Below are 24,586 nucleotides of genomic sequence, written 5' to 3' on the forward strand. Positions count from 1 at the left end.
GGCAATGTAAAGAAAATAATCTTTATTAAAATAGCAGAAGAATGAAACATTACAGGTGATAATAAACAGAACAAATCTTTTCTCTGTATGATGTCTTGTCTTTTCAAATGCTTGTAGCTGTGACAAGTGGCTGTTCAATCAGACTAAGACCTTCAGTGATTGCTTAATGGTTTTAATAATCAATGAAGGTGTTTATTTGACCCATTTAGTATTTAGGAGGATGTAATTCACTTATTTTGTAGGTAAGCTAAAATGCCAGAAAATGTCTCAAATCCTATTGAATACATTTTTCACAGTCATGGTGCCCTAGGAATGTTCTAGTAACCAGTGTTAATAAACTGCTTCTGTGTAAGATATGTGTATAATGATGTTGTTGTGTGGCATCAGGATTGATATTGTGTGAGTATCTAGTTCATGAGGAAACTGTGTGTGAAATACACTGGGAAGTGGGAAAAAAAATTGGCCAGTGCTGTGTATTTTTAAAGGTGCATTATTGTCTAATTACTCACTTAGGCACACGGTGTACTTTCCCTTTCTGTGGTCAAGACCAGGGTCCTTTGTTCTCCTCTGTGTATCATAGTGTTTAGATATGTTTTTGCAAAGCTGATGTCCTTGCATCTCATAATGTTTGTTTCAATGCCATTTCTTTCATTTGGTTTCCTTATTAACCTAGATGATTTCAGTTCTTCTCTTGGAGCGCCTCGTTCCAATAAATCTCGCATATTACCCTTAATCATCTGTTTCTAAGGATTGGGGATACTTGTGATGTTATTGATCTGTTATGCAGGTAATTTAATTAAAAGCACTGGTTCTTGTGGCCTGATGAGTATCCCGATTCTTGTTCCAAATGATTATGAGTATTCTGATTCTTGTTCCAAATGATCTCTTGCTCCCAAATGATTTAGACATAATACAAATTACATCAGTGATTTGTGTTATGTTTTAAAAAAATCAATAAGGCAGGGTGTTCTTAAAACTGTATTGTACTCAGATAGAATATTACATAGATAATTTGCATATCTTTGCAATTTAGTTAAATATTACATAGTGTAACATTTAAGTACTATGTTACCAAGTGTAACAAATCGTCTGCTTAAGAGATCAGTCTTCATCCATCAAATTGTTCTAAGGGATACAAACCGGTGACAAAATCTAGCAATTGCTGTGCTGAATAATGAGCAGTATTGCCCACTAATACTGGCTCTTAACATGTGATTCCAAACTATGAATTTGAAGCAGTATCAGTGTCGGTTCTGGTCGATTTATGTCCCTTTGGGTAATGACCGAAGAATGAGATTGTGGGTTCAAGTTGTGGAAATGAGGTGTCTCTCAAGGGCTGCTGAGCTTGCTCTCTGTGACAAATTGAGGAGCTCAGCAGTCCGGGAGGACCCTGGAGCCAAATTCTTGCTCTTTTGGTTTGAGAGGAACCAGCTGAGGTGGTTTGGGCATCTGGTGAGGATGTCTCCCCCGGTTGTGTCCTGCTGGAGATGTACCAGACACGGCCCACTGGGGAGAGACTCCGGGGCAGACCCAGGACAGGCTGGAGGGGATTATATCTCCCAGCTGGCCTGGGAACCACTGGGAGTCCCCCAGGAGGAGCTGTAGACTGTTGCTGGGGAAAGGGAAATCTGGTCTACCCTGCTCAGCCTGTTACTACCACAACCTTCTCCAGGACTAAGCAGTTAGAAAATAAAACTACTGCGCCCCTGCTTGATCCAGCTGTCAAGAATATTTGAAATGTGTTTTTTACAAACTTTGCCTAAGTTATAGAATAAATGATAAATTATGCATCAAATTAAATAGATGACCTTACTGATTATTCAAACAGCAGTAATTAAACTTGGACCTAAGACTTTAAGACTTGGTAAAACCAAAGCCCCTTCTTCCGAATTTGTTTTGGCTTGAAATTACTCTTTCCTGGAACGTATACCTGACATTTTGACCAGTTCAGGTTGATAGTAACATCATCGCTTTAGGAATTTGTCTTTTCGCAAACCCCAGCTTGCTCTCCATAAGACACAGACACACCGACAGGGAGAAGGCCACATTTAACAATGTACTTTCTCTCTTTGTAAGGGAACACAACTTCGACTTCATTGTTAACAAGTTACTTGAATCCTCATTTCAACACCACTGACTGGTTTGGGATCATTCTCCTTCCAGTGGAAACCCAGATCGCTCTGACCCCTGATGTTGGTCCACACTTCTTTTAACTGGTACTCTTCTGCTCTCAGAAATCCGTGCACAGCTGGTGGAGCAGCAGAAATGCCTGGAGCAGCAGACGGAGATGAGAGTCCAGCTTCTTCAGGACCTTCAGGACTTCTTCCGCAAGAAGGCTGAAATCGAGATGGAGTACTCCCGCAACCTGGAAAAGCTGGCTGAGCGCTTTATGGCCAAGACAAGGAGCACCAAGGACCACCAGCAGTACAAGTAAGAAGACAGCTGCCCCCTTATTTGTTGTCAAATTGTCATGAGCTCATATCTAATCCAGGTGCACCTCAGTTGCATGCTGACCTGGACCTGTAGGGCCATCAGGTTATGGGTATCTTCCTTCATATAGGTACCCTATGATAACCTGGTAGCACAGCTCTATTTGTGCAATTAAAACCAGCAGTCTTTAAAACATAAAAAAGACTGTTCTTGGACAAGGGTCTTTGATGCAAAAAGTCTCATTGAAAGTTTGATGTCAGAAAGGAGGCAATACATATAGTGGTTAAAAATGAGTAACACAGTGGAGAATAATAATCTGAAATCACATTAAAATCCACATTTTTTCTTAATTTTCACACAGTACTGTACTCGTGGGAAGGTGAAGGCGGTTAAGACTGGGCTTTTGACATTGCTAAGCTTTTATATCCAGGGATTTCTCCAATATTGAGAATAGTTTACCAGTTGAGTATTAGTTAAATTGGTCTGATGGCTATCAGGGAATTCTGTGATCATAACAGGGATTTTTGAAGCCACCCAGCTATGGTTTTCGGACAGTGAGCATTAAACAGAAAATGCTTTGCAAACGGACCCCAGCTTGAACTTCAAAGCCAGGCTCTCCTGAGCTCTCTGTGCTATATGAACTCTCGTAAATGTTACACTGTCTTGCACCCTGCGAACTGCTTAAGCTGTACGTTTCCTTGATTTATTACTCCCTGAAAGAGGCCAATGTACCTTTAAAGGGAGAATAATCTAACAATTTGCCGGTATTTAAAATGAGTCAAGACCACAATCTGGGGGATTGTTAGACTTCTGGCTTCAATCTTCCTGAGGCACACTGGAGAGGAGAAGCAGTGTTTCAGTCAGTGTGAGACACAGACATTAAAAGTTAAACATTGCAAAGATGGATTTGTTTTTTCTTTCTTCTCAAAGAGGAATGAAGTGGAATCATCAGTTAAATATAGATTGTATACAATGCTAGGGGAAAACGTATGGTTGTTTACAGAGTGTGTATTCCTTTGTGCATCAGTGAGATTTTAAAGGAAAACGGTGTTGTAGTTTTTTACAGAGATATAGTTGTGACAGGCTGAACCTCTTTATAGTTAGTTTTTCAAGAAAATGTGTGCAAGGTGTTTCTAGATACGTAAGTGGCTTGCCCACCCTCAATATTTCTGCCTGTGTCTGAAGTAGTGATAATGGCCTAGCCAGAGTGCCTATTTCTCTTAAAGGTGGGCTTCTGTTATTTCAGAGTTATTTCAGCAGTTACTCTGCTGACTTGATATTTTGATGTTTTTCTTCAGTAACGCAGATCTCTTTCTTTCTGGGTTGGGCTCTTATTTTAATCATAGAGGCATACAGACAAACTCATCTGGTCTTTATTTTGTCAAGTTCAAAAGTTACCTTTTTTCAGCATTGTCTTTATGTACTGTAGTCCAATGATGAATGAAGAGCACCTAAAATTGTTTTGGAAGTGAGCATTTTCCTTCCAAGTTCTTAACCTGAAATTCCTGGAAAACCTAGGTGTTGCCTCTTACATGTGGCCAACGTTTGGTATCCTACACCTATTTCGATTATGATCTGCCCTATGTATTATTTAGGTCATATTCTGCTTGAAAACCATCAATGGCTATAAATTTGAAAGGATTTTAACTAGTGAGCCTTATATATTTCTTTATTTTTGTCTTTCTGCACTAAAATTGCCAAACTTCCTTGCATTTTAGGGTATCCCAAGAGATAGTGTATTATATTTTATTTTAAAAATATTTTAATTCAATTTAAATTTATTTAACTTATTCAAATTATCCGTCTGTTTTTAAAACAGAACAGCTTTTTACAATGTAAAGTGCCTTGCTTTTATTGTTATTATTATATTCTGTTCGAGTGCAGCTCTTTAACTTTTGGTATGTATTCCTTTTCTCTATTTTGAAATCATTATTAGTAATATTTCAGTGTCTTAACTATTTCAGAAGAAACACGTTTTTTTTTCATTTACATACTGAGGTGCATCATCAAGACAGGTGATAACGGAAGACCTCACAGCCAAAATCCTTGAGTAACATGATCTTTAAATTCACTGTGTATCCTGTGCTGCCATGTCTATGCTTAGCAATGCAAATGCCTAATAAGCAATTCCATTAAATGTTAAAAAACAACAGCTGTGTTTTAGTGAGAGGCATGCTTTGTCAAATTAATGTTTTTGCGTGTTACACTCATGATTTCAATTTTAAGCTGCAGCCCCCATCTGCAAAGTCTACAAACTGTGGAACTGTTCAGCTTGAATCCACTGAAGTCTGCTAACATGATGGTTAACAGTCTTTAAGCGACTGATTTAATTACAGTGCCTTGCAAGAGTATTCAGACTCGGCTTACATACTTCAGTGCTTTAAAGCTTGCAGGGATAACAGATTAATATTTGTTACATACACAATTTACCCCATGCATTCAAAGAAAAACACAGAAAAATAAGTGGATAATATGTTTTGTTTTGGCAAAACGCTTTGCCTGAAGTATGCTCTTTAGATAATCTTCAGTTGGCTGTTTGCTGTGGAGTTACTAAATGGTCTTTTGCAGTTAATTAAATACTGTCTGTGGAAGTTTTGAAATTGTCAGTGGATGGTATTTAAAAACACAAATAACCATTTATGTTTTGAAAGGATTATTAGCGATGAGGAGTGACAACTGCATTTATGAAATAGCCACCCCAATTTATTTGAAAATCATTTTTTATAATTAACCATTTAAATGCAGGTGTAATATCGCATTCATATATTAGTTCACATAGCAGCATATTCAGTATTGTGAATTAATATCATGTTGTATCATTATCAAATATAAAGCAGGTTGTAATTAATTTCACACATTTCTGTTTAGAAAATGTTTCTCGATAGCAGTCAGATTCCAATGCAATCCATTACGCAGATTGTATTTATCACTTGTGTGATGTCAGATTTGTTTCCAGAGAAGACACTGAGCACATTTAGACGTGCTGACATAAGTATACCTACAGCATTACTGAGTGTAGAAACCAAGCATACAAAGTCTTGTCATAGTGTCTTGAAGTAAACAATATGATGTAAAATTAAGATTTAGAACTGAAGTAAGTTCAATTTAAGCTGAGACTCTTTTCTTATTCTTTGTCTTTGTCTTTGTGCCTGAATTAATTATCCAGAGAGAAATGGGATGGTGGCGGCTGGTGCTGTGTTTTTTTATACAGGAGTCATTTGTACTGGAATTTGATTTGCATTCGCAAATCCCTACTGTGTACTCCAAGACAAGTGTCCTGTTGCTGACTCCCAGTATTAAACAATAATAATAATTCCTTACTGCTTTTCTGGACACTCCACTCAATGTGCTTTACAGGTAATGGGGAATCCCACTACCACCACCAATGTGCGGCATCCACTTGGATAATGCAATTGGAGCCATAGTGTTCCAGTATACTCCCCACATATCAGCTATCGGTCGGGAGGAGAACAGAGTGATAAAGCCATTTCAAAGGAGGCCACGATTGGTAAAGGCCAATGGGAAATCTGACCAGGATGCCCAAAACAGCAGTGTTTCAGAAATTGCAATGGGCTTAAAAACTGTCAGTGGTCAATTGTCTGGGTGAGGAATAGAGATTGTGCAGATATCCTCTCAGTCACAAAATACAAAGATATCAACCACTTTTTACACAGTGAATTTCACAACTCTGTTCTTCACACCACAAAGGCTGGACAGATTTGTTTCTCACCGATAATTTGGCAAACACGTGGATGTATCAGTAAGCCGGTGACATCCAGGCCCACTCAAGGCTACCAAGCTCTGGTCAATCGTGTGTTGCACTGTGTACATTTCCCGCCATAGCTGGTTAATGACACAACTATGGCAGTTTGTGGGCTAAACGGCTCAACCTGCACTCTTGAACAAATGCTTTCTCCTGACTGAACAAGTTGAGAGTTCCCAGAAGCACTGTGAAGGTGTAAGGTTTTCAAAGTGGCCAGGAATCATCCTGAGTGCATATTAGCTTTAAGAAATAAATTTGCCAATCACTGCAGTGAAAGCAAGCTGCATGGAATCATAAATGCCAACCAGGAGGCCATGTATTGTCAGACTCCCAGTTGCCCAGGCAAGGCTAGGGGGATTCGGATGGGCTCTTGATCAGAGAAAGAGTGCTGGCAAAGGCTTATGACCTTCTTTTTTAAATGAACTTCAAGACTAGGGCACTGAGAACGCTAACCTTAGAGGAATTCAAGAAAACCCCATTTATTTAAATAGAGAAAAAACACAAACCCATTCCATTTTCAAGGGATCTATCTCTTCCTGTCATCATCCATTCTCAGGGGTCTGTCAGACCTAATTAATGCTCTTGCAAGGAATAATGGCATTTGCTAGTTTTTACTGCTAAGTAGGGCTTTAAACTTCTAGAAGTCACATTTTTAGAACACCTTGCGTCATTGCCTTGTGGTGCCTGCGCAACTGGGGCAGCAGGTAACCTCATTAGTGGGTTGAGGCACAATGCAGATGTTATTTGAATGACAGATTCCTTACATTGGATTGTTTTAGTGGTGAGCAGCATTGTAGCACCTCTGTTGTGCCTGTGGGTTAATTGTTGGTATCTAACGTAGAACCGCCAGTCATATGCAAATGCAGAATGACTTTAACTTCACTGCACACATCGTCAGACTTGCTAATAAATGTCCTGATTATTCTGATTTTTTTTAAAATTCTTAGCCACTGGGTGACTGATCCGGTAAATTAGGGCTGGCTGTTCACAAGCCTGGCCAGGGCCCCTGTCTGCTGAAGCAGTTTAGAGTAATCAGAGCACATTTGTGAAAACCCCAGGGAGACTCTGCAGTGCAAGTTTAAACAGAGTGTTATCTGCACTTCAGTCATGATTGAAGAAGAAATTCGCTTGATCTCTGATGTGGAGGTCTGTGTGTATAATGAGATTTGCGTATTGAATGGCAGGGACCTGAACAAAAAAGGAAACAAAGGCAGTTTTCTTACAGTGGAAAGATTTGATATATCCATTCATTCATTTTTGCAGTGCCAGTAATAGAACAGCATGAACAGCAGAGCTGATAAAAAAATAATAATTTTAATGAGTGGCAGCTGTCTGTTCCCGTTTTAAGCTGCTGATACTGAAATAATGCTTTGTATTTTATATTTTCCCTCTTTTATGGTTTTATGGTGAAGATCAGCCCCCATCATTAATGAGTAATTAATGCAGAAATCCAGGTAATTCCAAAGGGTTCACAAACTTTTTCTTACAACTGTATAACTTTTATTTAAATTGGATTAGTAGTCAGGTTTGTTTCTCGAAAATGGCTCAGTATATCAAGGATTGTCCTTTTTATCATCCTCAAGAGTTTGCAAGATTTTCATTTACCCGCTTGATTTCAAATTAATTTTCACATTTTTATATTTTTACATATCTATCCCATTTTTAACACAGTAAAGAATGTTTTTTTTATCATACTCATTGATGAATTCATTTGATACAAAATGGTTGTAAGTGGGGAAACTGTTTTGTACTAAAGCCTGTTTTATTCTGCTTTTTCAGAACAGAACCAAAATCTTATTCCTTTTATGTTTTGCTACTTCTTCTAGTGCCTGAACCAAGATAATACGAATACAAGATTGATTTCTATCCTTCATTCAGAAGCATTATATTTGCTTTGAATTATGCATGCTTTGTGCAGTGTCCTTTCATTGTAAACCTGTTATTTTGTAAGCCATTACTCCATGTTTCCTAGTAAATCAATAAAAAACCTGCTATTCAAATAAAATAACACTGCAATTTCCTTTTGCCCGACTTTATACAACAATAGAGTATCCTAGGAGGGAGGATCATTCTAGGATTCCATTCTCAAATGGAATTAAAATGAAAGAAATGTGGAAGATTAGAACATAAGAAAGGTTACAAATGAGATAAGGCCATTCGACCCATCTTGATAGTAATGAATTTATCCAAGCATCTCATCCAGTTGTTTCTTGAGAGAATCCAAGGTATTGACTTCAGAAACATGACAGTAGCCTTTTCTACACTCCTGCAACCTTACTAAAGCTACCGTATTTGGAAGAAAAAAACTAAGTACAGAGAGCTAAATAAATAAAGATATCCACAGGGTTGTGGAAGTGTGGAACAAGCCATCCCACCGTATTGCTGAAGCCAATACCCTAGGGAGGATGTTTTAGAGAGCACAACAGAAACAAATATCCCCTAAGTTCAACTATTATGCTAGTTCATACTAAACTATTACAGGTACAGGCAATGTGCATAATTACGTGTTATGTTCAGCCCACCTGTATTCTTTACCTCCTGATAAATCGTTCACCAAGAGGATATTCAGTTCTGTAGTTGAGGCTATTGCATGTGTACAGACTCAGTGCTCACTCATAAAACATTTTTAAAAATGCAGAGCAGCAATGTGAAAATGGTGTACCATAACCTCAGACGTGTGCCTGAGCAACAGAAACTTGAACTGGATTGTGACGCAACTTGTTTGGACAAGAAAGAAAAGTCAGCTTGCAGAATTGTGCCGAACATATCTGTCACCAAAAATATAATTAGCGATCCTTGCGTCTACAGTATGTAATTATTGTTATTAATTTTTTAGCAGCTGGAGGTGGTCTGTATAATTTATTGAGTTGCTATCCTGTCTCATATAAGATATGCGTCTGATTTATCCGCCTTTAAAAGCTGTTTGCAAGTCCGGGCATAGAGATCTAATAGGTAGTCTGTTAGCACCCTTGTGTACACTGTTCTCTGAACTCAATCTCCCTTTCCTCTGGATTATACACAGTGGCTTCTCTCACTTTCTTTTGTACTTCATGGTTTCCTTTAATGTTATTTTGCATTTTGACCTTTCTTTTTGACTGTAGACAAAGTTGCTCTCATTCTTAATGAAGGTGAATGGGGTAGTTGTCACAGATTGTAACAAAGTTTAAGTGTAGAAAAGACAACATCGACCAGTACCTAACTGGAACTCTTGACACCCAGCTTCGCCCTTCTGGAGAGGAGAATGATGCATTTTCCTCTGGTAGGAAAACCACCTGCTCTCAATTTCTTATATAGTGAGCACATAAGAAAAGTCATTATGAGTGGAAGTCAATCAGCCCTGTGGTTATTATTAATTAATTTAAGAATCACATCCAGCTGTTTCTTGAAAGACGTCAGGGTATCAGCTTCCACAACAAAAAGGGCGGGGTAGCTTGTTCTCTACTCCCACAACTCTTTGAGTAAAGAAGAAAGTGCCACCTGTCCTTGCTTTTACATCCACTGTAGCTTCTATGTGCACCCATAGGTTTGTATTTTGCTGTTCAATTGGCAGAAATTCACCGCTTACAAGACATTTACCTGTCACAAGAGAATAGCTGTTGAAGGCCTGTCAGTGCTCTGTTTTTTAAAAACAAAAACTGTTTTCTCTCTTTCCCCGTGTTTAAGGAAAGACCAGAATCTCCTGTCCCCTGTCAACTGCTGGTATTTGCTGCTGAACCAGGTGAGAAGGGAAAGCAAGGATCATGCCACCCTAAGTGACATCTACCTAAACAACGTGATCATGCGTTTCATGCAGATCAGCGAGGACTCCACTCGGCTTTTCAAAAAGGTAAGAAGAGCCCTTTCTGAACTGACCTTATTAACCTGAAGTGACCTTTATTGCTCCTAAGGTGATTTCTTGTGCACATCAGGAGCTCATATAACATCTATGACAATAATACACGACAACAGTACCATAATACAAAACAACATTCGACACCATCAGTCGATAAGAACTCTTCCAGTACCATATGAATAAAAACAGGCAGCTAGCTTGTAAAGAGTCTAAAAACAACAACAATAATAAGATCACTACCTGCCGTACCAACACTTTCATTTTCATTGTTCAACAATGGAATGTTTTTAGGAATGAAGGAAGTTTGTGCTCTCTTAGTCTTTATACAGGGATCTGATACCTCCTTCCAGAGTTTAGGAGCATACAGTATATTTTAAAAAGAGTGGATGAGAAGGGTCATCTAGGACGTTATGTGCAAAATTAATAATATGTCTCCCACTTAGACAGGTTATTGAGTCCAAGGATGGACTTGCCACCAGTCCCGATCACATCGTTCAGCTTTTTTTTTAGTTGTTGTTCTGCAAGGACAAGGCACCTTCCCAGTTCTTTTGTCGAAAAGAGTTTCCAGAGATGTGTGAAATGACAGGCAGTGCGAAAAGGAAATATTGGTCCCCACATAACTACTGTACTTCTTGGTGAGGCAGTGTCTCTGCCCGTTCCTCGTCTCCTCCTTTGCTGTCCATTAAGTGTCACTCGCTCCAGAATTTCACTTCCAAATTTTACTTGGAGTTCCAAGAGTAACATTAGTGTTGGTTTTAAATCGACGACATATGGATTATAAGAAGTAATATCCATGTATAAATTTGGTGTGAATGTTTCTTAGTCAAATAGAGCATAACATAGGTTATGGGATGGTAAAGAAATTCCAGAAAAATGCTGTTGCAGGCCCTTGGTGTCTAGATTGATTTTATTCAGTCAAGCAGCAGTATCCTACTGTAGGTTGGTTTGTTTCTAATTTCTGTTTTGCTGTCTGCAGGTAGACCATGACAGATGCCGAAAATTTAAAAGATTGAAACGTGCACTGCCTTATCTTTAATCATAATTTCTGGAACTGACAAATCTTGACTGCGGGGCAAATAAAAACATTTTAAGAATCCCTTTTTACAGGCCACCGGCAAAAGGCAAAACACAAATAACAAAATAATCTTTTCAGAAATGTTTTGATTTGAATGCCGGGAATATTCAGAGGTGCCTTTATACTGCCATAAATAAATATTCAAGCATTCTTTTTTTCCAACAGCAGTTTTAAGTTCATGGTAGCTGTGATTTGCACAGACCTCTGTGTCTTGTATATTAAAATGGTTACTGAAGCGTGCCGGAAAGACATCCTGATTACAGTACTAATTTAATGTGAGGAGCTGCTCTAAAACTCTCTGTCTAGGCTGGGGTTACATTGCAGAGGCTTGGTCGGCTGTCAATTACAGGATTCCAGAGACAACCCAAAATAGATTATGCACTTGCTCTTTAGTGAGTGTGCATGTGGCAGCCACATCACTAAATTAAAAGACGTAGTAGATCTTTGAAAGGTTTTGGGTCTCTTCTAGTCCTTCTAAATGCAGTGAAACTGGGCTCTGCGGTCAAGTTGTTTCAAGGCCACAGAATGGCCACAGAATCCAATGCAAGCGTTTTTTTCTTTGTGTGTGTGTGTGGCGAGCATAAGAACAGTTTGCTACGTCTCCGGTTTTCATCCGGAACAGAAAGGGACAATTGACTCCTCAGGGGCTGGAGGAAGAGGAAATTGAGGTACACATTAATTCTCCTCTGATGATAACATTTGATTCAGTGGTCTCAACCAGGCAGTATTAATAGATGGGGAGGGAGACCTTCTGCTTTCTTCTACCACATGTTGCAATTACTATTCATTTCTTTGATTAGGATAGGATTTGCTTTTACTTTTAAAAATTGTGGGCTGTTATACTGAGGGGGAAAAGTTGTGTCAAAATCCCAGTGGATATCAGCATGAAAGAGCACAGGCTAATAATCCTGCAAATTGCAGGAAGTCAATTAGGGGCACTGAGTCTTAACCACTCTCTTGTACTCTTTCACAGAATGTTGCAGTTACCAAAGAAAATGAGGTTAGCAAACAAGAGGTGGGGGGTGTTCCTTTTAGTTCTTTCTGTGCTGTAACCCCTCAAAGTTGACAGCAGGCGCAGCTGACTGTAGTGGACTCGCCCACACACTCGCTGTGACCCAGGACTTGCATGAAATAAGAGATACTGTGCTCATCTGAACTCCAGCAGAAAAGCACAGGGAGAGGGGAAGGGGGAGAGTTGATAAGGTTCCAAGCTACAGAGCATCCGCAGACAGGGAAACGTTATTAATCCAGTCGATAGGCACATACTGGGGCTGTTGCCTGCCGGGTTCCCCCATGAGGAAAGAAATAAAATTAGTTTGGGATTTTTCGGTGTTTCAGAATCCTTGAAAACAAAGAGCAGAACTCTTTATTAAATCCCAACTATTTTGAGACTCTGATGATTTGGTAGTTTGTCTAGTGTCAATACATAATGTATCTGACTGCAAACCCCAGGGGTCTCAAGACCCTGAAGTCGTTAAGGGGGAGATGGCCAGGATGTAACAGCATTGCTGTGGTAAAGTGAACTGAGTAATCCAGAAATGTATTTCTTTTTCATTCCTTTAAGCCTTCGTCTTCCTACCTCAGCCATGTTCTCATTTTGTGCTATATTGTCATTCAAACCTTTCCTTTAGCTTCAAACCAAGTGAAAGTATTATATCATATTGTAGAACCCAATACTTGAATCTGATAACAGGGTAGAATGGCATTAGAACCCTTTCTGACAGTGAGAAGTCTACCCCCTTACTCATGAAATAGATGCATACTGTAGATAATGTATAGCAGCCCATTAAGAGTCAGCATGTCTTTGAAAGTCAAGAGGAAGCCAGAGAACCTAGGGGAAAAGAGGACGCATACAGAGAGGACAAGCAAATTCTACAGAGGAAGCAGCTACAGTCCAAAATTAAACACAGGGCCCTGCAGCAACAAGGTAGTATCACGAATTGTGCTGCCCTTGTGCTGATGGGCAGCTTCAAAACAGCATTCATCATTGACTTTAATTTCTCATGCACTGGCAGGTAAATGTATATTGATACACAATGAAAAGGAATAGCTCGTTGGCCAAGTATTCAATGTTATTTATGTTTTAAGTAATGAGCACACAGTTTGAACAGTTTTGTCCCTTGAGGTTTGAAAATACTGATCTCAAGTTGAGTGACTTCACAAGCTCGCTGGTGATCTCTAGTTGGTATTTGAATTGAGTTCATTCAGCCAAAGTTGAGTTAATTATGTAAAAAGCCACGCGGAGAGGTAAGAATGTAATTAAAAACCGAACAGCAGAAGATACAACCTTGCGTAATGAAGATCGCTTGGCTGCTTTTAGAACGATTGAATATCATTACATTTGACTTATCCATCTGCTAAAGTGCTTTCACACTTTAGTAGTTTCAGTACCTCAGGACAGTTGAAGAAATTCCATCAACCGTGGACCAGCAGAATGACTGTAACTGCCTGCCTGAAAATGATCTGCATGCTCAGAGGCTGTCCAGGGGCAGCTTGTTACAAGGTCCTTCAAGAAGGTCTAAATGACAAGGACAATGGTAGAGAGCTGAATTCACCCTTCCCTGCTCAGATAGATGACCATGAGAGTAGAGATGTTGTGGTGAGCATTAAGCTGACTGTTGCTTAAGTCAGCTGGTAACGCAGGAGATGTCTGATGACGTAGAAACCCCTTTAATGGGAAAAATTTCAAAAATTGGCGCAGATTGAGGGCAACCTAATGGGTCCATCTGCCAACAGCTAGATCTTAACCAATTTAGAGCAGTTACTTTTCTAACAGGAAAGACCACGCAGGGTTACCGCTCTAAGAAAACAATGATGAGGTCTTGCTTTAACCAGCTTCATCCCTGAGTCTAAAAGAACATCTGTGGGACCACCTCTCCAATTCATCAACAGGTGGCGTGTCAATTTAAACATAAGCTTAGGTTTAAATGTCAATTCAGCAGCCACACTGAAAAGGACAGAAGCACAAATGCACCTAGTTCAGCCATAGAGTTCAGCTCCATGGCTGGGCTGCTTCTCTTCTTTTTACATTTAAGCATGTTTGGAATATGAGTAAATCCATGAAGTGCTTTTGTGTGTCGCAATGGTTCTTTATAGTTTCCTGCTTAACATTTGTTTTCGTTTTGGGATGAGAAATATTATTTTGTAGCTCAATAAAAGAGAGGGACAAAGTTATAGTGCAAAGTTGGAGTTCTGCTGCAGTAAGGACAGGAGGAGCAGCTAACCCTCAATATTTTGGTGGCCCAGGCGGGACTATAGTAACCTGTGTCTCTGGTGTCCTATAGGGCTCTCAGTAGGGCATGTCTCCACACTGGTGTTCTGGTCTCCTTCCAGGCCCGTGGTGGTTCACAGTTGTTTTGATCGTCATTGGGTGGTGATCTGCCATAGGTATACTAAAGCAAATGTGCCTTGTAATTAGTGTTTAGTTTAGTCTTTGATCTTGGAGGACTTTAAACGCCGGGCATTGAAAAATAGGGCAACTGGGAACTCCCCTGGGCTGAAGGGTGCTTTCAGCTTCCAAGATGACGGAATCACTCCTGTTTTGATGTCTGAGGAAAATAAATATGCAGTATGTTTGCTATATTCACTCTGAACTAGAAGTGTCTGCTAGAAAAGTTGCCCCAGTTCTAAGTATACTAGTGATGTATTAATAATACACATCAACTTTACAGGGTATTTTAACCTCTTGTGGTTATAGACCCCCCTGCAATTTACACAAGTGGCGAAGGGGTTTTACTTACAAAACTACTGTGCAGTATGGAAAAAGACTTCAAATTTCTTTATTTGTGGGCATCATGGTGGTGCTGTGTTTAGCATTGCTGCCTTGCAGTGCTGGGGCCCTGGGTACAATTCCAGGCCTGGAGTGCTATCTGTATGGAGTTTCTATGTCCTTCCCTGGGATTTCCTCTGGATGCTCAGGTTTCCTCCCACAGTCCAAAAACATAGTGGTAGGTTAATTGGCTGCTAGGAAAATTGGGCCTGGTGTGAGTGTCTGCATGTTTGTGGCCTGTGATGGACGGGCAGCCCATTCAGGGTGTGTTATCCTACACCTTGCGCCCTGTGCTCACTTCCCCCGGGAATCTGTATTGGATAAAGTGGTTGAAAATGGATGGATGGCTGATGTAGTAGCACAGACAGGCGCAGACGGTTGTTGAGCCTAAAGCTGATGCAGTGCAAATGTTCAAATGCAAATTTGAACAGATGCTCAAGAAAGTCAATAATCTGCAAAGGTATTAGTGTATAATAGTGAATGATACCTATATACATAGGGTCAATGTGTATATACTGTATATACTGTAGTGTACTACAGTATATAAAGTGTAGAATATATAGTGTAATATGCCTATGCAGAGTCTATACTGTATATACTACCGCATGTCTATAGTGTGTACTGTATACTATTGGGTTTATACTGTTGTTCAAGCAAACATCTTCTGTGAAATGGACTAACATCTAATCTAGGGAGAGAACTTCACGTGCTGTAAGTCACAGCTCGTACCCTATGGATCTGGGATAGACTGCAGTTTGCTGAATTCACCAGGGCCAACATCTTGATGATAACAGATGAATGGGAGTGGCTTTTGTCTTTCAATCCGTATTTATTCATCATCGATGTAAGCCCCTTACTTGTTTTTTTTTAATTGAGGATTTCCTTCCTGCTAAAGATCTCTGATCTAAGCAATCAAGCTTCATGCATTAGCAGATACAGCCTGAAGAGCTCATATCTGCAGCCCTTTGTCCTGCTATCGATGCAGCCAGTAGACCCAGCACAGCAGCAGTGTAGTACAGAAACTCTTAGCGCTCCCCTGAGTTTGGACCTTGGCACACACTTTGGCTTGAGTTATAATAACGTATAATGTTCTGACCGTTTTTTTACACTTTTGTGTTTAATATAAGACAGATTTCTACAAATTAATTTGGAGTATTCAAAACCATTGCTTGGCCTCATTCAGTGCTGATTCGGACCTCTGCTTAAAAGGTCAGTGCATGGATTGAATCTGCTAAGGCACATCTTCTTTTAATTATGTTTTCACTGAAATAGATGGTCTTTTAAAGCCTTTTTTAATTATCGATAATTGTAAAAGTGGGCAGACTACATGTATCTTTTTGACACCTTAATGGGAAGCAATGATTTGCAAATGTAGGCCTAATTAAACAAATAGGGGCAGTATTAAATTGAATGTTCTATAAACCACCCATTTAATTATCGTGACATATATAGTTGTTATAGTAGATCACTTTTAATGTAATGACTTTATTGAAATTTGGTAGCCACTTCTTTCAGCTTGCAGCAGTTGACATTTGTGGTGTTCTTGGAAAAAATGCTGAAATTGGATTACTTAAAAGACATTCCGGGATATAGGATAAACATATTGCTAGTCAACATTCCTAGTGAGCTATACCCTTGTATTTAATGCTGTCTTTTTGTTATCTGAAGTACATAAATGATTGATTTCTTGTGATACTGTTTCTCACTTGTAATGAAAATGACTATTACAAATGATTTGATTTGTTAAATTTTATATTATAGGTACATTTCTACATGTTCGCAACTTTGGAATCGCTGGTTCATCATAATGTACAGTAATATTGAGGATAGAACAGCCGGGTCTATTAAGTTTAGGAATAAGCTGTCAATGTGATGTCCAGGTGCTCTTAGAGAATTATTGTGAGAGTGCTGTGGAAGACAGAAAATTGCTGTGATTCTTGTTTAGATAAGTGTCCTTTCGGGCATTTATGAGATTAAAGGAATCTTTGATTAGTCAGTTTTTCTACTTCAGAAAACTCACTTGCAGTATAAGTTTATAAGAACATAAAAGCTGTTAATTCAAATTTTGAAATGGCTTCTGTCCTCAACATTTTGTTTTTTAATTTCTCATTTTTCAGTTGTATTCTCTGTGTTTGGCTCTGCCAACATAATATTTCTAGAAAACAAGTCTCTAGAAAGTGGTCTCAGTCTGGAAATGATGTAGTTACTGTAAAAGTATCAGTGATGCACTGGCTTCAGTCTCTTTTAAATTAGATGTGCAGACCATAAGGAGTACGCTCTAAATATTTATGAAGAAAACAAAGGCCTCTTCTTAGTCACCCTGCCTGCACTGGTCTGCATGTCAGTCTGAGAAGCTTAATCAGTCTTTAGGCTACGTGTTCTGTGTGGAAGTTAGGAATGAGTACAAAAGCCCAAAGTTGCTCAGGTTATTATTAAGTCTGTTGGATTGGGATAGGGTTAATGCTGAAGAACGCCTTGAGTTTGACACAGAGAGATGATAAGCACAGATAGACTACAGTTTTCAGATTTTTTTGTAGCTATGAGAAATTGAGAATATTCTGTAAAAAAGGTGTTCATTCAGCAAGAATGTGCATTCTATTTGATTTATTTAGTAATTACTGTTTGGTATTCTGTGGTGTTGATAAAAATATGGGCAGGGATGCCTTCCCTAATAGCAGTGACTTCACTGACATGCTCTAACAAAAATTAGATGGATTAAATTTCAACTCATTCAGGCTCCAGAAGATAACCTAGGGCAATTTAACTACAGCATTGTCAGTAGTAATGTATTTAGTGCTTTTTATTCTTACAGATCTGGTATTTGTATGGTAAGCTCAATTGTACACACCCTCACTTGAATTTAGCCAGAATTTTGTAGTTAATGCCCATAATCTCTCAGAAAGTGCTATGTGACCTTTTAGTCAAAATTTAAGGATGTTTTTCTAACTCTGTGCAGTAATGTTCATTGGGAATAAACAGTACTGTGCAGAAAAACGGAATCGTCGATAAATCAGAACTGCATTTTTCTAGTTTTCTAGTACGAAAACAACTAATGCATTAAAATAATGTACTGTAGCAGCAAAGTGGTAAAAATATTTCCACAGAACATTATATAATCTGTAAAATGCTTTCAGAACATAAGAGCAACTATGAATTAGAAACGGCTAATTGGGTCATTATACAGTACTTGTTTCGTTATGCTTTGCCACATAACCAATGTTGATCACTCTTGCTTCCTCCAGAAGGGGGACATTTCAGACACCACACATTTTTTGGGTGGTGGGAGGAGCTCCAGGCAAAAATCCAAGTGGACATTTGAGAAATCATGCAGGCTCCTCATAGACAGATGCCTGTGGCTAAAATTAATCCCAGGTCCCAAGAACTATTGTATAAAGCAGCAGGGCTAATCGCTGTAGCAGCATTTGGAACATGTTGGATATAGGTTGGGGCACCATGGTGGCAGAGTGGAAACCTGCCCCGCAGCACTGTGGTCCTGGGTTCAGTTTCTGGGGTACCATCTGTGTGGAGTTTGCATGTTCTCCCACTTCCCCCGTCTTTGTGTGGGTTTCCTCTGGGTGCTCCGGTTTTCTCCCACGGTCCAAAGACACACTGGTAGGTTAAGTGGCTTCTGGGAAAATTAACCCTGGTGTGAGTGTGTGTTTGTGTCTGTGTGCCCTGAGTTGAACTGGCTCACTGTCCAGGGTGTATCCTGTCTTGTGCCTGTTACTTGCCAGGATAGGCTTCGGCTCACCCATGAACCTGTGTTGGATAAAAGGTTTAGAAAGTGGATGGATGGATATAGGCTGGGATCTCTTAGAGATGACGGTATTTATATCTATCCACATGCCCAATGACTATTCCCCTCAAACACTACTATTGAATGGTTATGAAACATGGGGGATAACTAAAAATAATTTCACATTCAGCTCAAAACTGAATGAGTGATAACTTATGCATGGACCTTGACTAATTCTTTACAGTTATAAATTACTTTCAGGAGGAATGATTGTGTCATTTGTGAATAACATTTGCTGGAATTGAAGTTTCCTATTTGATTTTAATTTGCTGCTTATCAGGTCTTAACCGGCGTTAGGTGTGTAGACATTCAGTAACATCAAAAAGGCAGATTTAATCTTTTAAAAATCGTTTAAGTCTCCTTCTGTTTTTGTCATAACCTGTCATTTTAAAATAATGTAAAAGCAGACATTCAGAAATAAAGAACAATACAGTAGAATAATTTGAAAGTGATGTAGATTGGATACACAACTAAGAAATGAGATTATTCTAAAAAATTGGGGAAGCTGTCTTATTGGATAGTATTAGCCAGATCCCAGTTCGTCAGATATTAAGTATTAGACATTTCAACAGTTCATATACTGTACTTTAAAAGAAAACAAAGGTTTGTTCTGAGGGATGTCATTATGTAAGAATGACTAATGTTTCTTAAGGATGGATCCAAAGGAAAGCAGCGCCAAGACAATATTGTTAATCCCATTCACAATTTAGAATTTTGTTTCAATTAACATCTATGTGGTTCAGCCTTTTTTGTCTCTGCCTAAAACAAAGCAAGAGCAGACAACTGCTGTTATACAGTACACATATCCCAAAATAAACAGAAAGCACTTGTGTCCGTGCTGGAGTTCCACATAACAGAGCCATTTGTAAGATTACAATTCTCTGACCTTGCAGTTTGGCACATAGTGATTGCTCATAAAAATAACAGAACAGCGTTAAAGCTGGTAGAACAGGCACTAGTGAAAGGTAAATAGGGCATATCGTCAGCAACTGCACTTTTTTCCTCTCGTAATAAGGAATTCAGAATGGAGTTCAAGAGGCAACAGCACAGTTGCCGAAAGAGCACCATTAATATCAGACCGCCAGAACTAGGCCACTGGAACCTGCAGCTTCATCAACTTCACATTTTCTCCACTGTTTCAAAAATAAACTGAAGCTTTCCTAATTTTTCCCCCAATGTGGATAAAAAGCAGGGGTATATACAGCATAATCCCATTTAAAATGACAGTAAGTACAGTAAGTAGTCAAATTAACTAAGCTCGACTTTGAGGTTAGATCAGTAGTACTATTTACAGGAAAAGCGAACGATGTAGTGGTAAAATGTTGCCCCTAAAGCAGCGGAGAATATTTCTATGACTTTTTCTAATTATTTACATTTTGTGGCAGTTAGGTAGCAATTAGAAGTGAATCTTATAATGCTATGTCCAGTCTTGTTTCGATCATTTTCACCCCCCATTTCGGAATACCTATTTCTACTTTCAGGTCCCACAATTCTTCCCAGACATGAGTAAAAAGATCTTATTGCTGTCTGCTGTACTCATTTTCTGTTTTAACATATTGGCCTATCGAGTATTTGGGGCCAGAATTCTCTGAATTGACAATGGGCAGTATGCTGGAATGAGGCGATGCTCTTGCGGACCAGTGCAAGTTTGCTCTTTTTTGATGCAAGTTTTCGCATTTCTGAATTTACATGTTGTTTAAACCAAGAGCCTTTGTTAGTGTTTGTAATGCCTACAGCAAGCTGAAAAGCAGGACACCATGCCACGAAATGTCACTGGCAGCTCGTCTCTTAAGGGTGGTGAATTTATTTGCTCTGTCTCCTGGAAAACATCATTTTTCGTTTAACCAGAAAAGGTGAAAATGGATGATAAGGTTCTCTGAAACATAGTTTTGCGTGTCAAGCTCCCGGTGTGAAACTAACTACAACTAACTATAGTCCTGGCACAGTGGCATAGTGTAGTCTTGTCCTCTAAGAGTTTGAATTCTTTTGTTTTTCAAATGACGTTTTTTGTTTTTGTCCCTATTGTCCACCTTCTGGTTTATAATTTCATATTTGTATTTACATTTTGTTTTTGGACCACTGGGTATGTCTGGCAAGTATACTATACATATGCATGTATCTAAGATAAATTAATCAAGTTGAAATGATTTTAATATGGGTTTTTAAAATGGAAACAAAGTGGATAGATGCAAACCGGTTTTTATCTTGAGCTGGATTAGCTATTATGTATAAATGTAATAGCTCTGACTTGTTCACCTAAATTAACTAAATTAATCAGGTAGTCCAGGATCAGTGGTAATCATCAGGGTCTGTGAAACCTAACCTGAAGTGTTGTGACAGTGCTTTTGGATAATTATGCATATACCCTCTTATCATGATGATAGGAAGAGCAGAATGTCTAGACTTTTCATTTGCATAACCGTTATGAAGGATGTAACTATTTTGAGTTGAATTTAGCATCAAAGTTACATTACTTTTGAGACATTCCCAGCTTTTTGAGATAAACTGCTCAGTTTTGTCCTTCAAAACTGGCCTAACTAGGCCCTTGCACGTTTCGAATTTTCTAGCATTTCTATGAATTGCCGTAAAAACGGAAACCTAAAGAGTACTGTTTTAAGAGAAACGTGATTCGACGTGTTAAAAGGGATAATCTGATGTAAGTAAGTTTCCATCTAATTCCATTTTAGATTGGAGACTAAGATTGAGTTTCTAGGTTTTTTAACTGCATATAATTCAAAATTGGATTAGTGTTCAAATAATCACTTTAGCAGGAGCCTTTGAGTGCTGTTTGAGACTAGACAATAACTCTGGTAATCCATTTAATTTGGTAAAGGTTGAAAAAGACCTCTTATCATAATGATAGTTACAAAGCACCACAAAAAGTATCGTTGAAAGGCTGTAGTTGATGGAAGACCCTTAATTTTCTAAAAAAAAAATAAAATACTGAGAGCAGGTTGGAGATGTAGCCTACAAAGTACTGTTTTATCATGTACTTTGTTCTGCTGTTTAAAGAAGTCAAACTTCAGATTATAATGATCCTGTAAGTGCAAATGAATTCATCCAGGCTACATTTTGTTGTACAATGTAATTAATTCAAGGACATGCTCTTGTTGTTGCTGCCCATGCTTAAGTGAGAAATGGTTAACTCTCCGGAAGCATGGCTTGCACATAACGTTGTGTTTTTATGCTGGTATTGCATTTCTGTACACATTAAAAATTACATTGTGAGTTCTCGGAAACATTTCTTAAAAATGCATTTGTAGTTGGGTGTGAATGAGTTGTAAATTAGTAACATTACTTTACCATGAAATGCTTCAAGTCTCTAAAACTCACTGCGTTCCTTTGTACTGATGCCTTCTTTTTTTGTTTTCCAGAGCAAAGAGATAACATTTCAGCTCCAGGAGGATTTGATGAAGGTCCTGAATGAACTGTATACAGTAAGTTTTGGGGGATTTTATTTGTTCTAATTCTGAATGTGAAAAGTCTATGCGATAGCATGTAAAATTAAATCTTCTGAGCTATCAGACAGCTTTTTTGTACTGCTAAATACAGTACCTGAGATGAGTTCCTAATCTAATCCACTGCGTATGTTAGGAAAATACAATATTTAGAAACAAAGTAGGCTCCACAGCCAAAACGTTGTGTTTCTTTTCTTCTCTTGTGACATGTTATCAGTTATCAGCTGTTAATGACAGGAAATAATGGTTCATACATATAGGATGAATGCTACAAAAACACTTTAAATTTTGTTTGTTTTTAATGCAGATGTTATGCTGGTGGGCCCAAAGTCTTAAGATAAAATACACTTTTTGCAGTTAAAATATCTAAGCTTTCAAGGCTGTATAATCATACACCCCAATTTATAGGTGCCAAGAACTCTGATCTGTACATTTTGTTTCACGTCTAAAAAAAACACAGAAGACTGAGCTGTAAATCTGTGGTGTCGAAAGGTTTGCATCAACAGATCTATGACCTTGAAGTCGCAAGTCAGTTAAAGTACCAATCAATAGTTAATTCTCTTCGTTTAATTGCAGCTGTCAGGGTGCATATAATATTGAGGGAGATTCACGCTTGTCTCATACAGGCGTCACAAACGCTTAAATGAAATGCAGATTTATGCACAGGTAGTAGACTGAAATTAATGCCCACCTCTTTGTCCAGAAATTTTCTTTTATGTTATCAAGTCTTATATTTAAAAATAAAACATTTAATGGTGATTTGGTAACCTATTTCAAAATGTAGACCTTTTGTAAATATTTAAAATAGCATTGATATGAGGGTGAGGAGGTACTTACGCAAGACCTGTTTGTCGTCATCCATGAATTGTAATTGTAAAGGAAAGGACATTTAAGGACTCATTTAAGTATTGAGTGTTTTCATTGTTTTGGTACAATTGCTGCTTTACAGTGCTGGGGCCCTGGGTTCAATTTCAGATTTGGGGTTGCTGTGTGTGTGGAGTTTGTATGTTCTCCCTGTGTTTGTGTTTGTTTCTTCTGGGAACTGGTTTCTTCCCTCAGTCCAAAGTCATACTGGTAGGTTGATTGGCTTCTGGGTGTGTGCCCTGAGATGAGAGATACTTTATTGATCCAGTGGGGGAAATTGCAGTGCAACGGCAGCTTAGCACAGTCAACACAGCACAGTGTAAGAAAATGATACGATAATACAACAATGCAGTACAGTCAGTGAGAAGTGCAGTAAAAGTAAAAAATGGATTACACAGAGTTGCTCACAGTACAAAATATACAAAAACAGACCCAAAAGTACAGTACACAAAAAGTTGTATTGCACATTATAAATATATTGCACAAATCCCTAGCATATATTGCACAAAAAAACAGTTGTAAACAGGAAAAAAATGATGGACTAGCTTCCAGTTCAGGGTATAAACTGCCTGGTGTCAGTTGCTTGCCAGGATAGGCTTCAGGTCTCTCGTGACCATTGGAAGAAGTGGTTAGAAAATGGATGTTGACATTGATATTGGGTTCCTCACTGTTATTGAGGAACCATGATACTCCCCTCATCTCCCATCCGTTCCGCCACTTTGTGTCGGGTCTACAGGCCCTGGCTCACCTCAGGTTCAAATAGAGGCTCACCAGTCCACCAAGGGGAACCTGGGATGGATCGTAGAGTGTTTAACCTGGCACTCATGATGTAGCTGTCAATCAGTCTCTCTTTGTCTAGAGACAGTTACTAGGTTACTAGACAGTAACTTAGTCAACACAGCGGGGTAACGCAGCTGGGATTCTTAAGGCCAGTTATACTTAAAAACGATGGAAAACTATAGCGTGGTTATTTTTGTACCTTTTTGTTTTTTTGTAAATCATTTTCTTGAACTAAGAGCATTTAAGTAAAAATTTTCCACTTTTAGTTTTTTGTTTCTTAGGACTTCTGTGACCAATCCTGGACTTACTCTGCTGGGTAGCTTAGATTTACAGTATTACAGTTTTGTAGTGGGAAAACAAAGCAGCACTGCAATTAATGTTATACTTTTTTGATGTTCTGATCATCCCTTATTTCAATTGGATGAAGATGTTAAGAGGTATACCAAATTACAAAAAATAGCTGATTTTCTTCTGCTGTAAGTATTTGTTTAACAAATGCAATCATTTTTATGTTATCATTTTTTACCAATTTAATACATTTCCTATAGTTTTTCCTGGTGAAAAAAAACGACTGTACAAAACATTATGCCCCTTTTCCTTATCTTCTGAAGTTTCCCATTCAGCGTGTAATTACAGGATGAAAAAGGTGTTAATAGAAAAAAATGCTGTTTAAAAACCTGCACAACACATTCTATGGCTGTTAACTTACTGACTTCGTAGCACTTGATGACAGTTGTGCCATCATTGGTAAAGTCATCCTGCTTTAAAAATGTCTAAACTTTTTGTACTATTTTGTACTAATTTTGTACTATTTTGCCA

General features: G+C 38.6%; 1 protein-coding gene across 2 annotated transcripts in view; it reads left to right on the forward strand.

Annotated features, from left to right (window-relative positions):
• Nucleotides 1-24,586, forward strand: part of srgap1a (SLIT-ROBO Rho GTPase activating protein 1a) — a 143,538-nt gene that overhangs the window by 50,633 nt on the left and 68,319 nt on the right. For both annotated transcript variants that reach the window (XM_069192058.1, XM_069192060.1), the window contains exons 2-4: nt 2,235-2,430; nt 9,857-10,019; nt 22,040-22,102. In XM_069192058.1, the coding sequence (XP_069048159.1) occupies nt 2,235-2,430; nt 9,857-10,019; nt 22,040-22,102 (422 nt within the window). The remainder of the gene's footprint in view (nt 1-2,234; nt 2,431-9,856; nt 10,020-22,039; nt 22,103-24,586) is intronic.

This window comes from Lepisosteus oculatus, chromosome 7 (assembly GCF_040954835.1).
Source record: "Lepisosteus oculatus isolate fLepOcu1 chromosome 7, fLepOcu1.hap2, whole genome shotgun sequence".
NCBI lineage: Eukaryota > Metazoa > Chordata > Actinopteri > Semionotiformes > Lepisosteidae > Lepisosteus > Lepisosteus oculatus.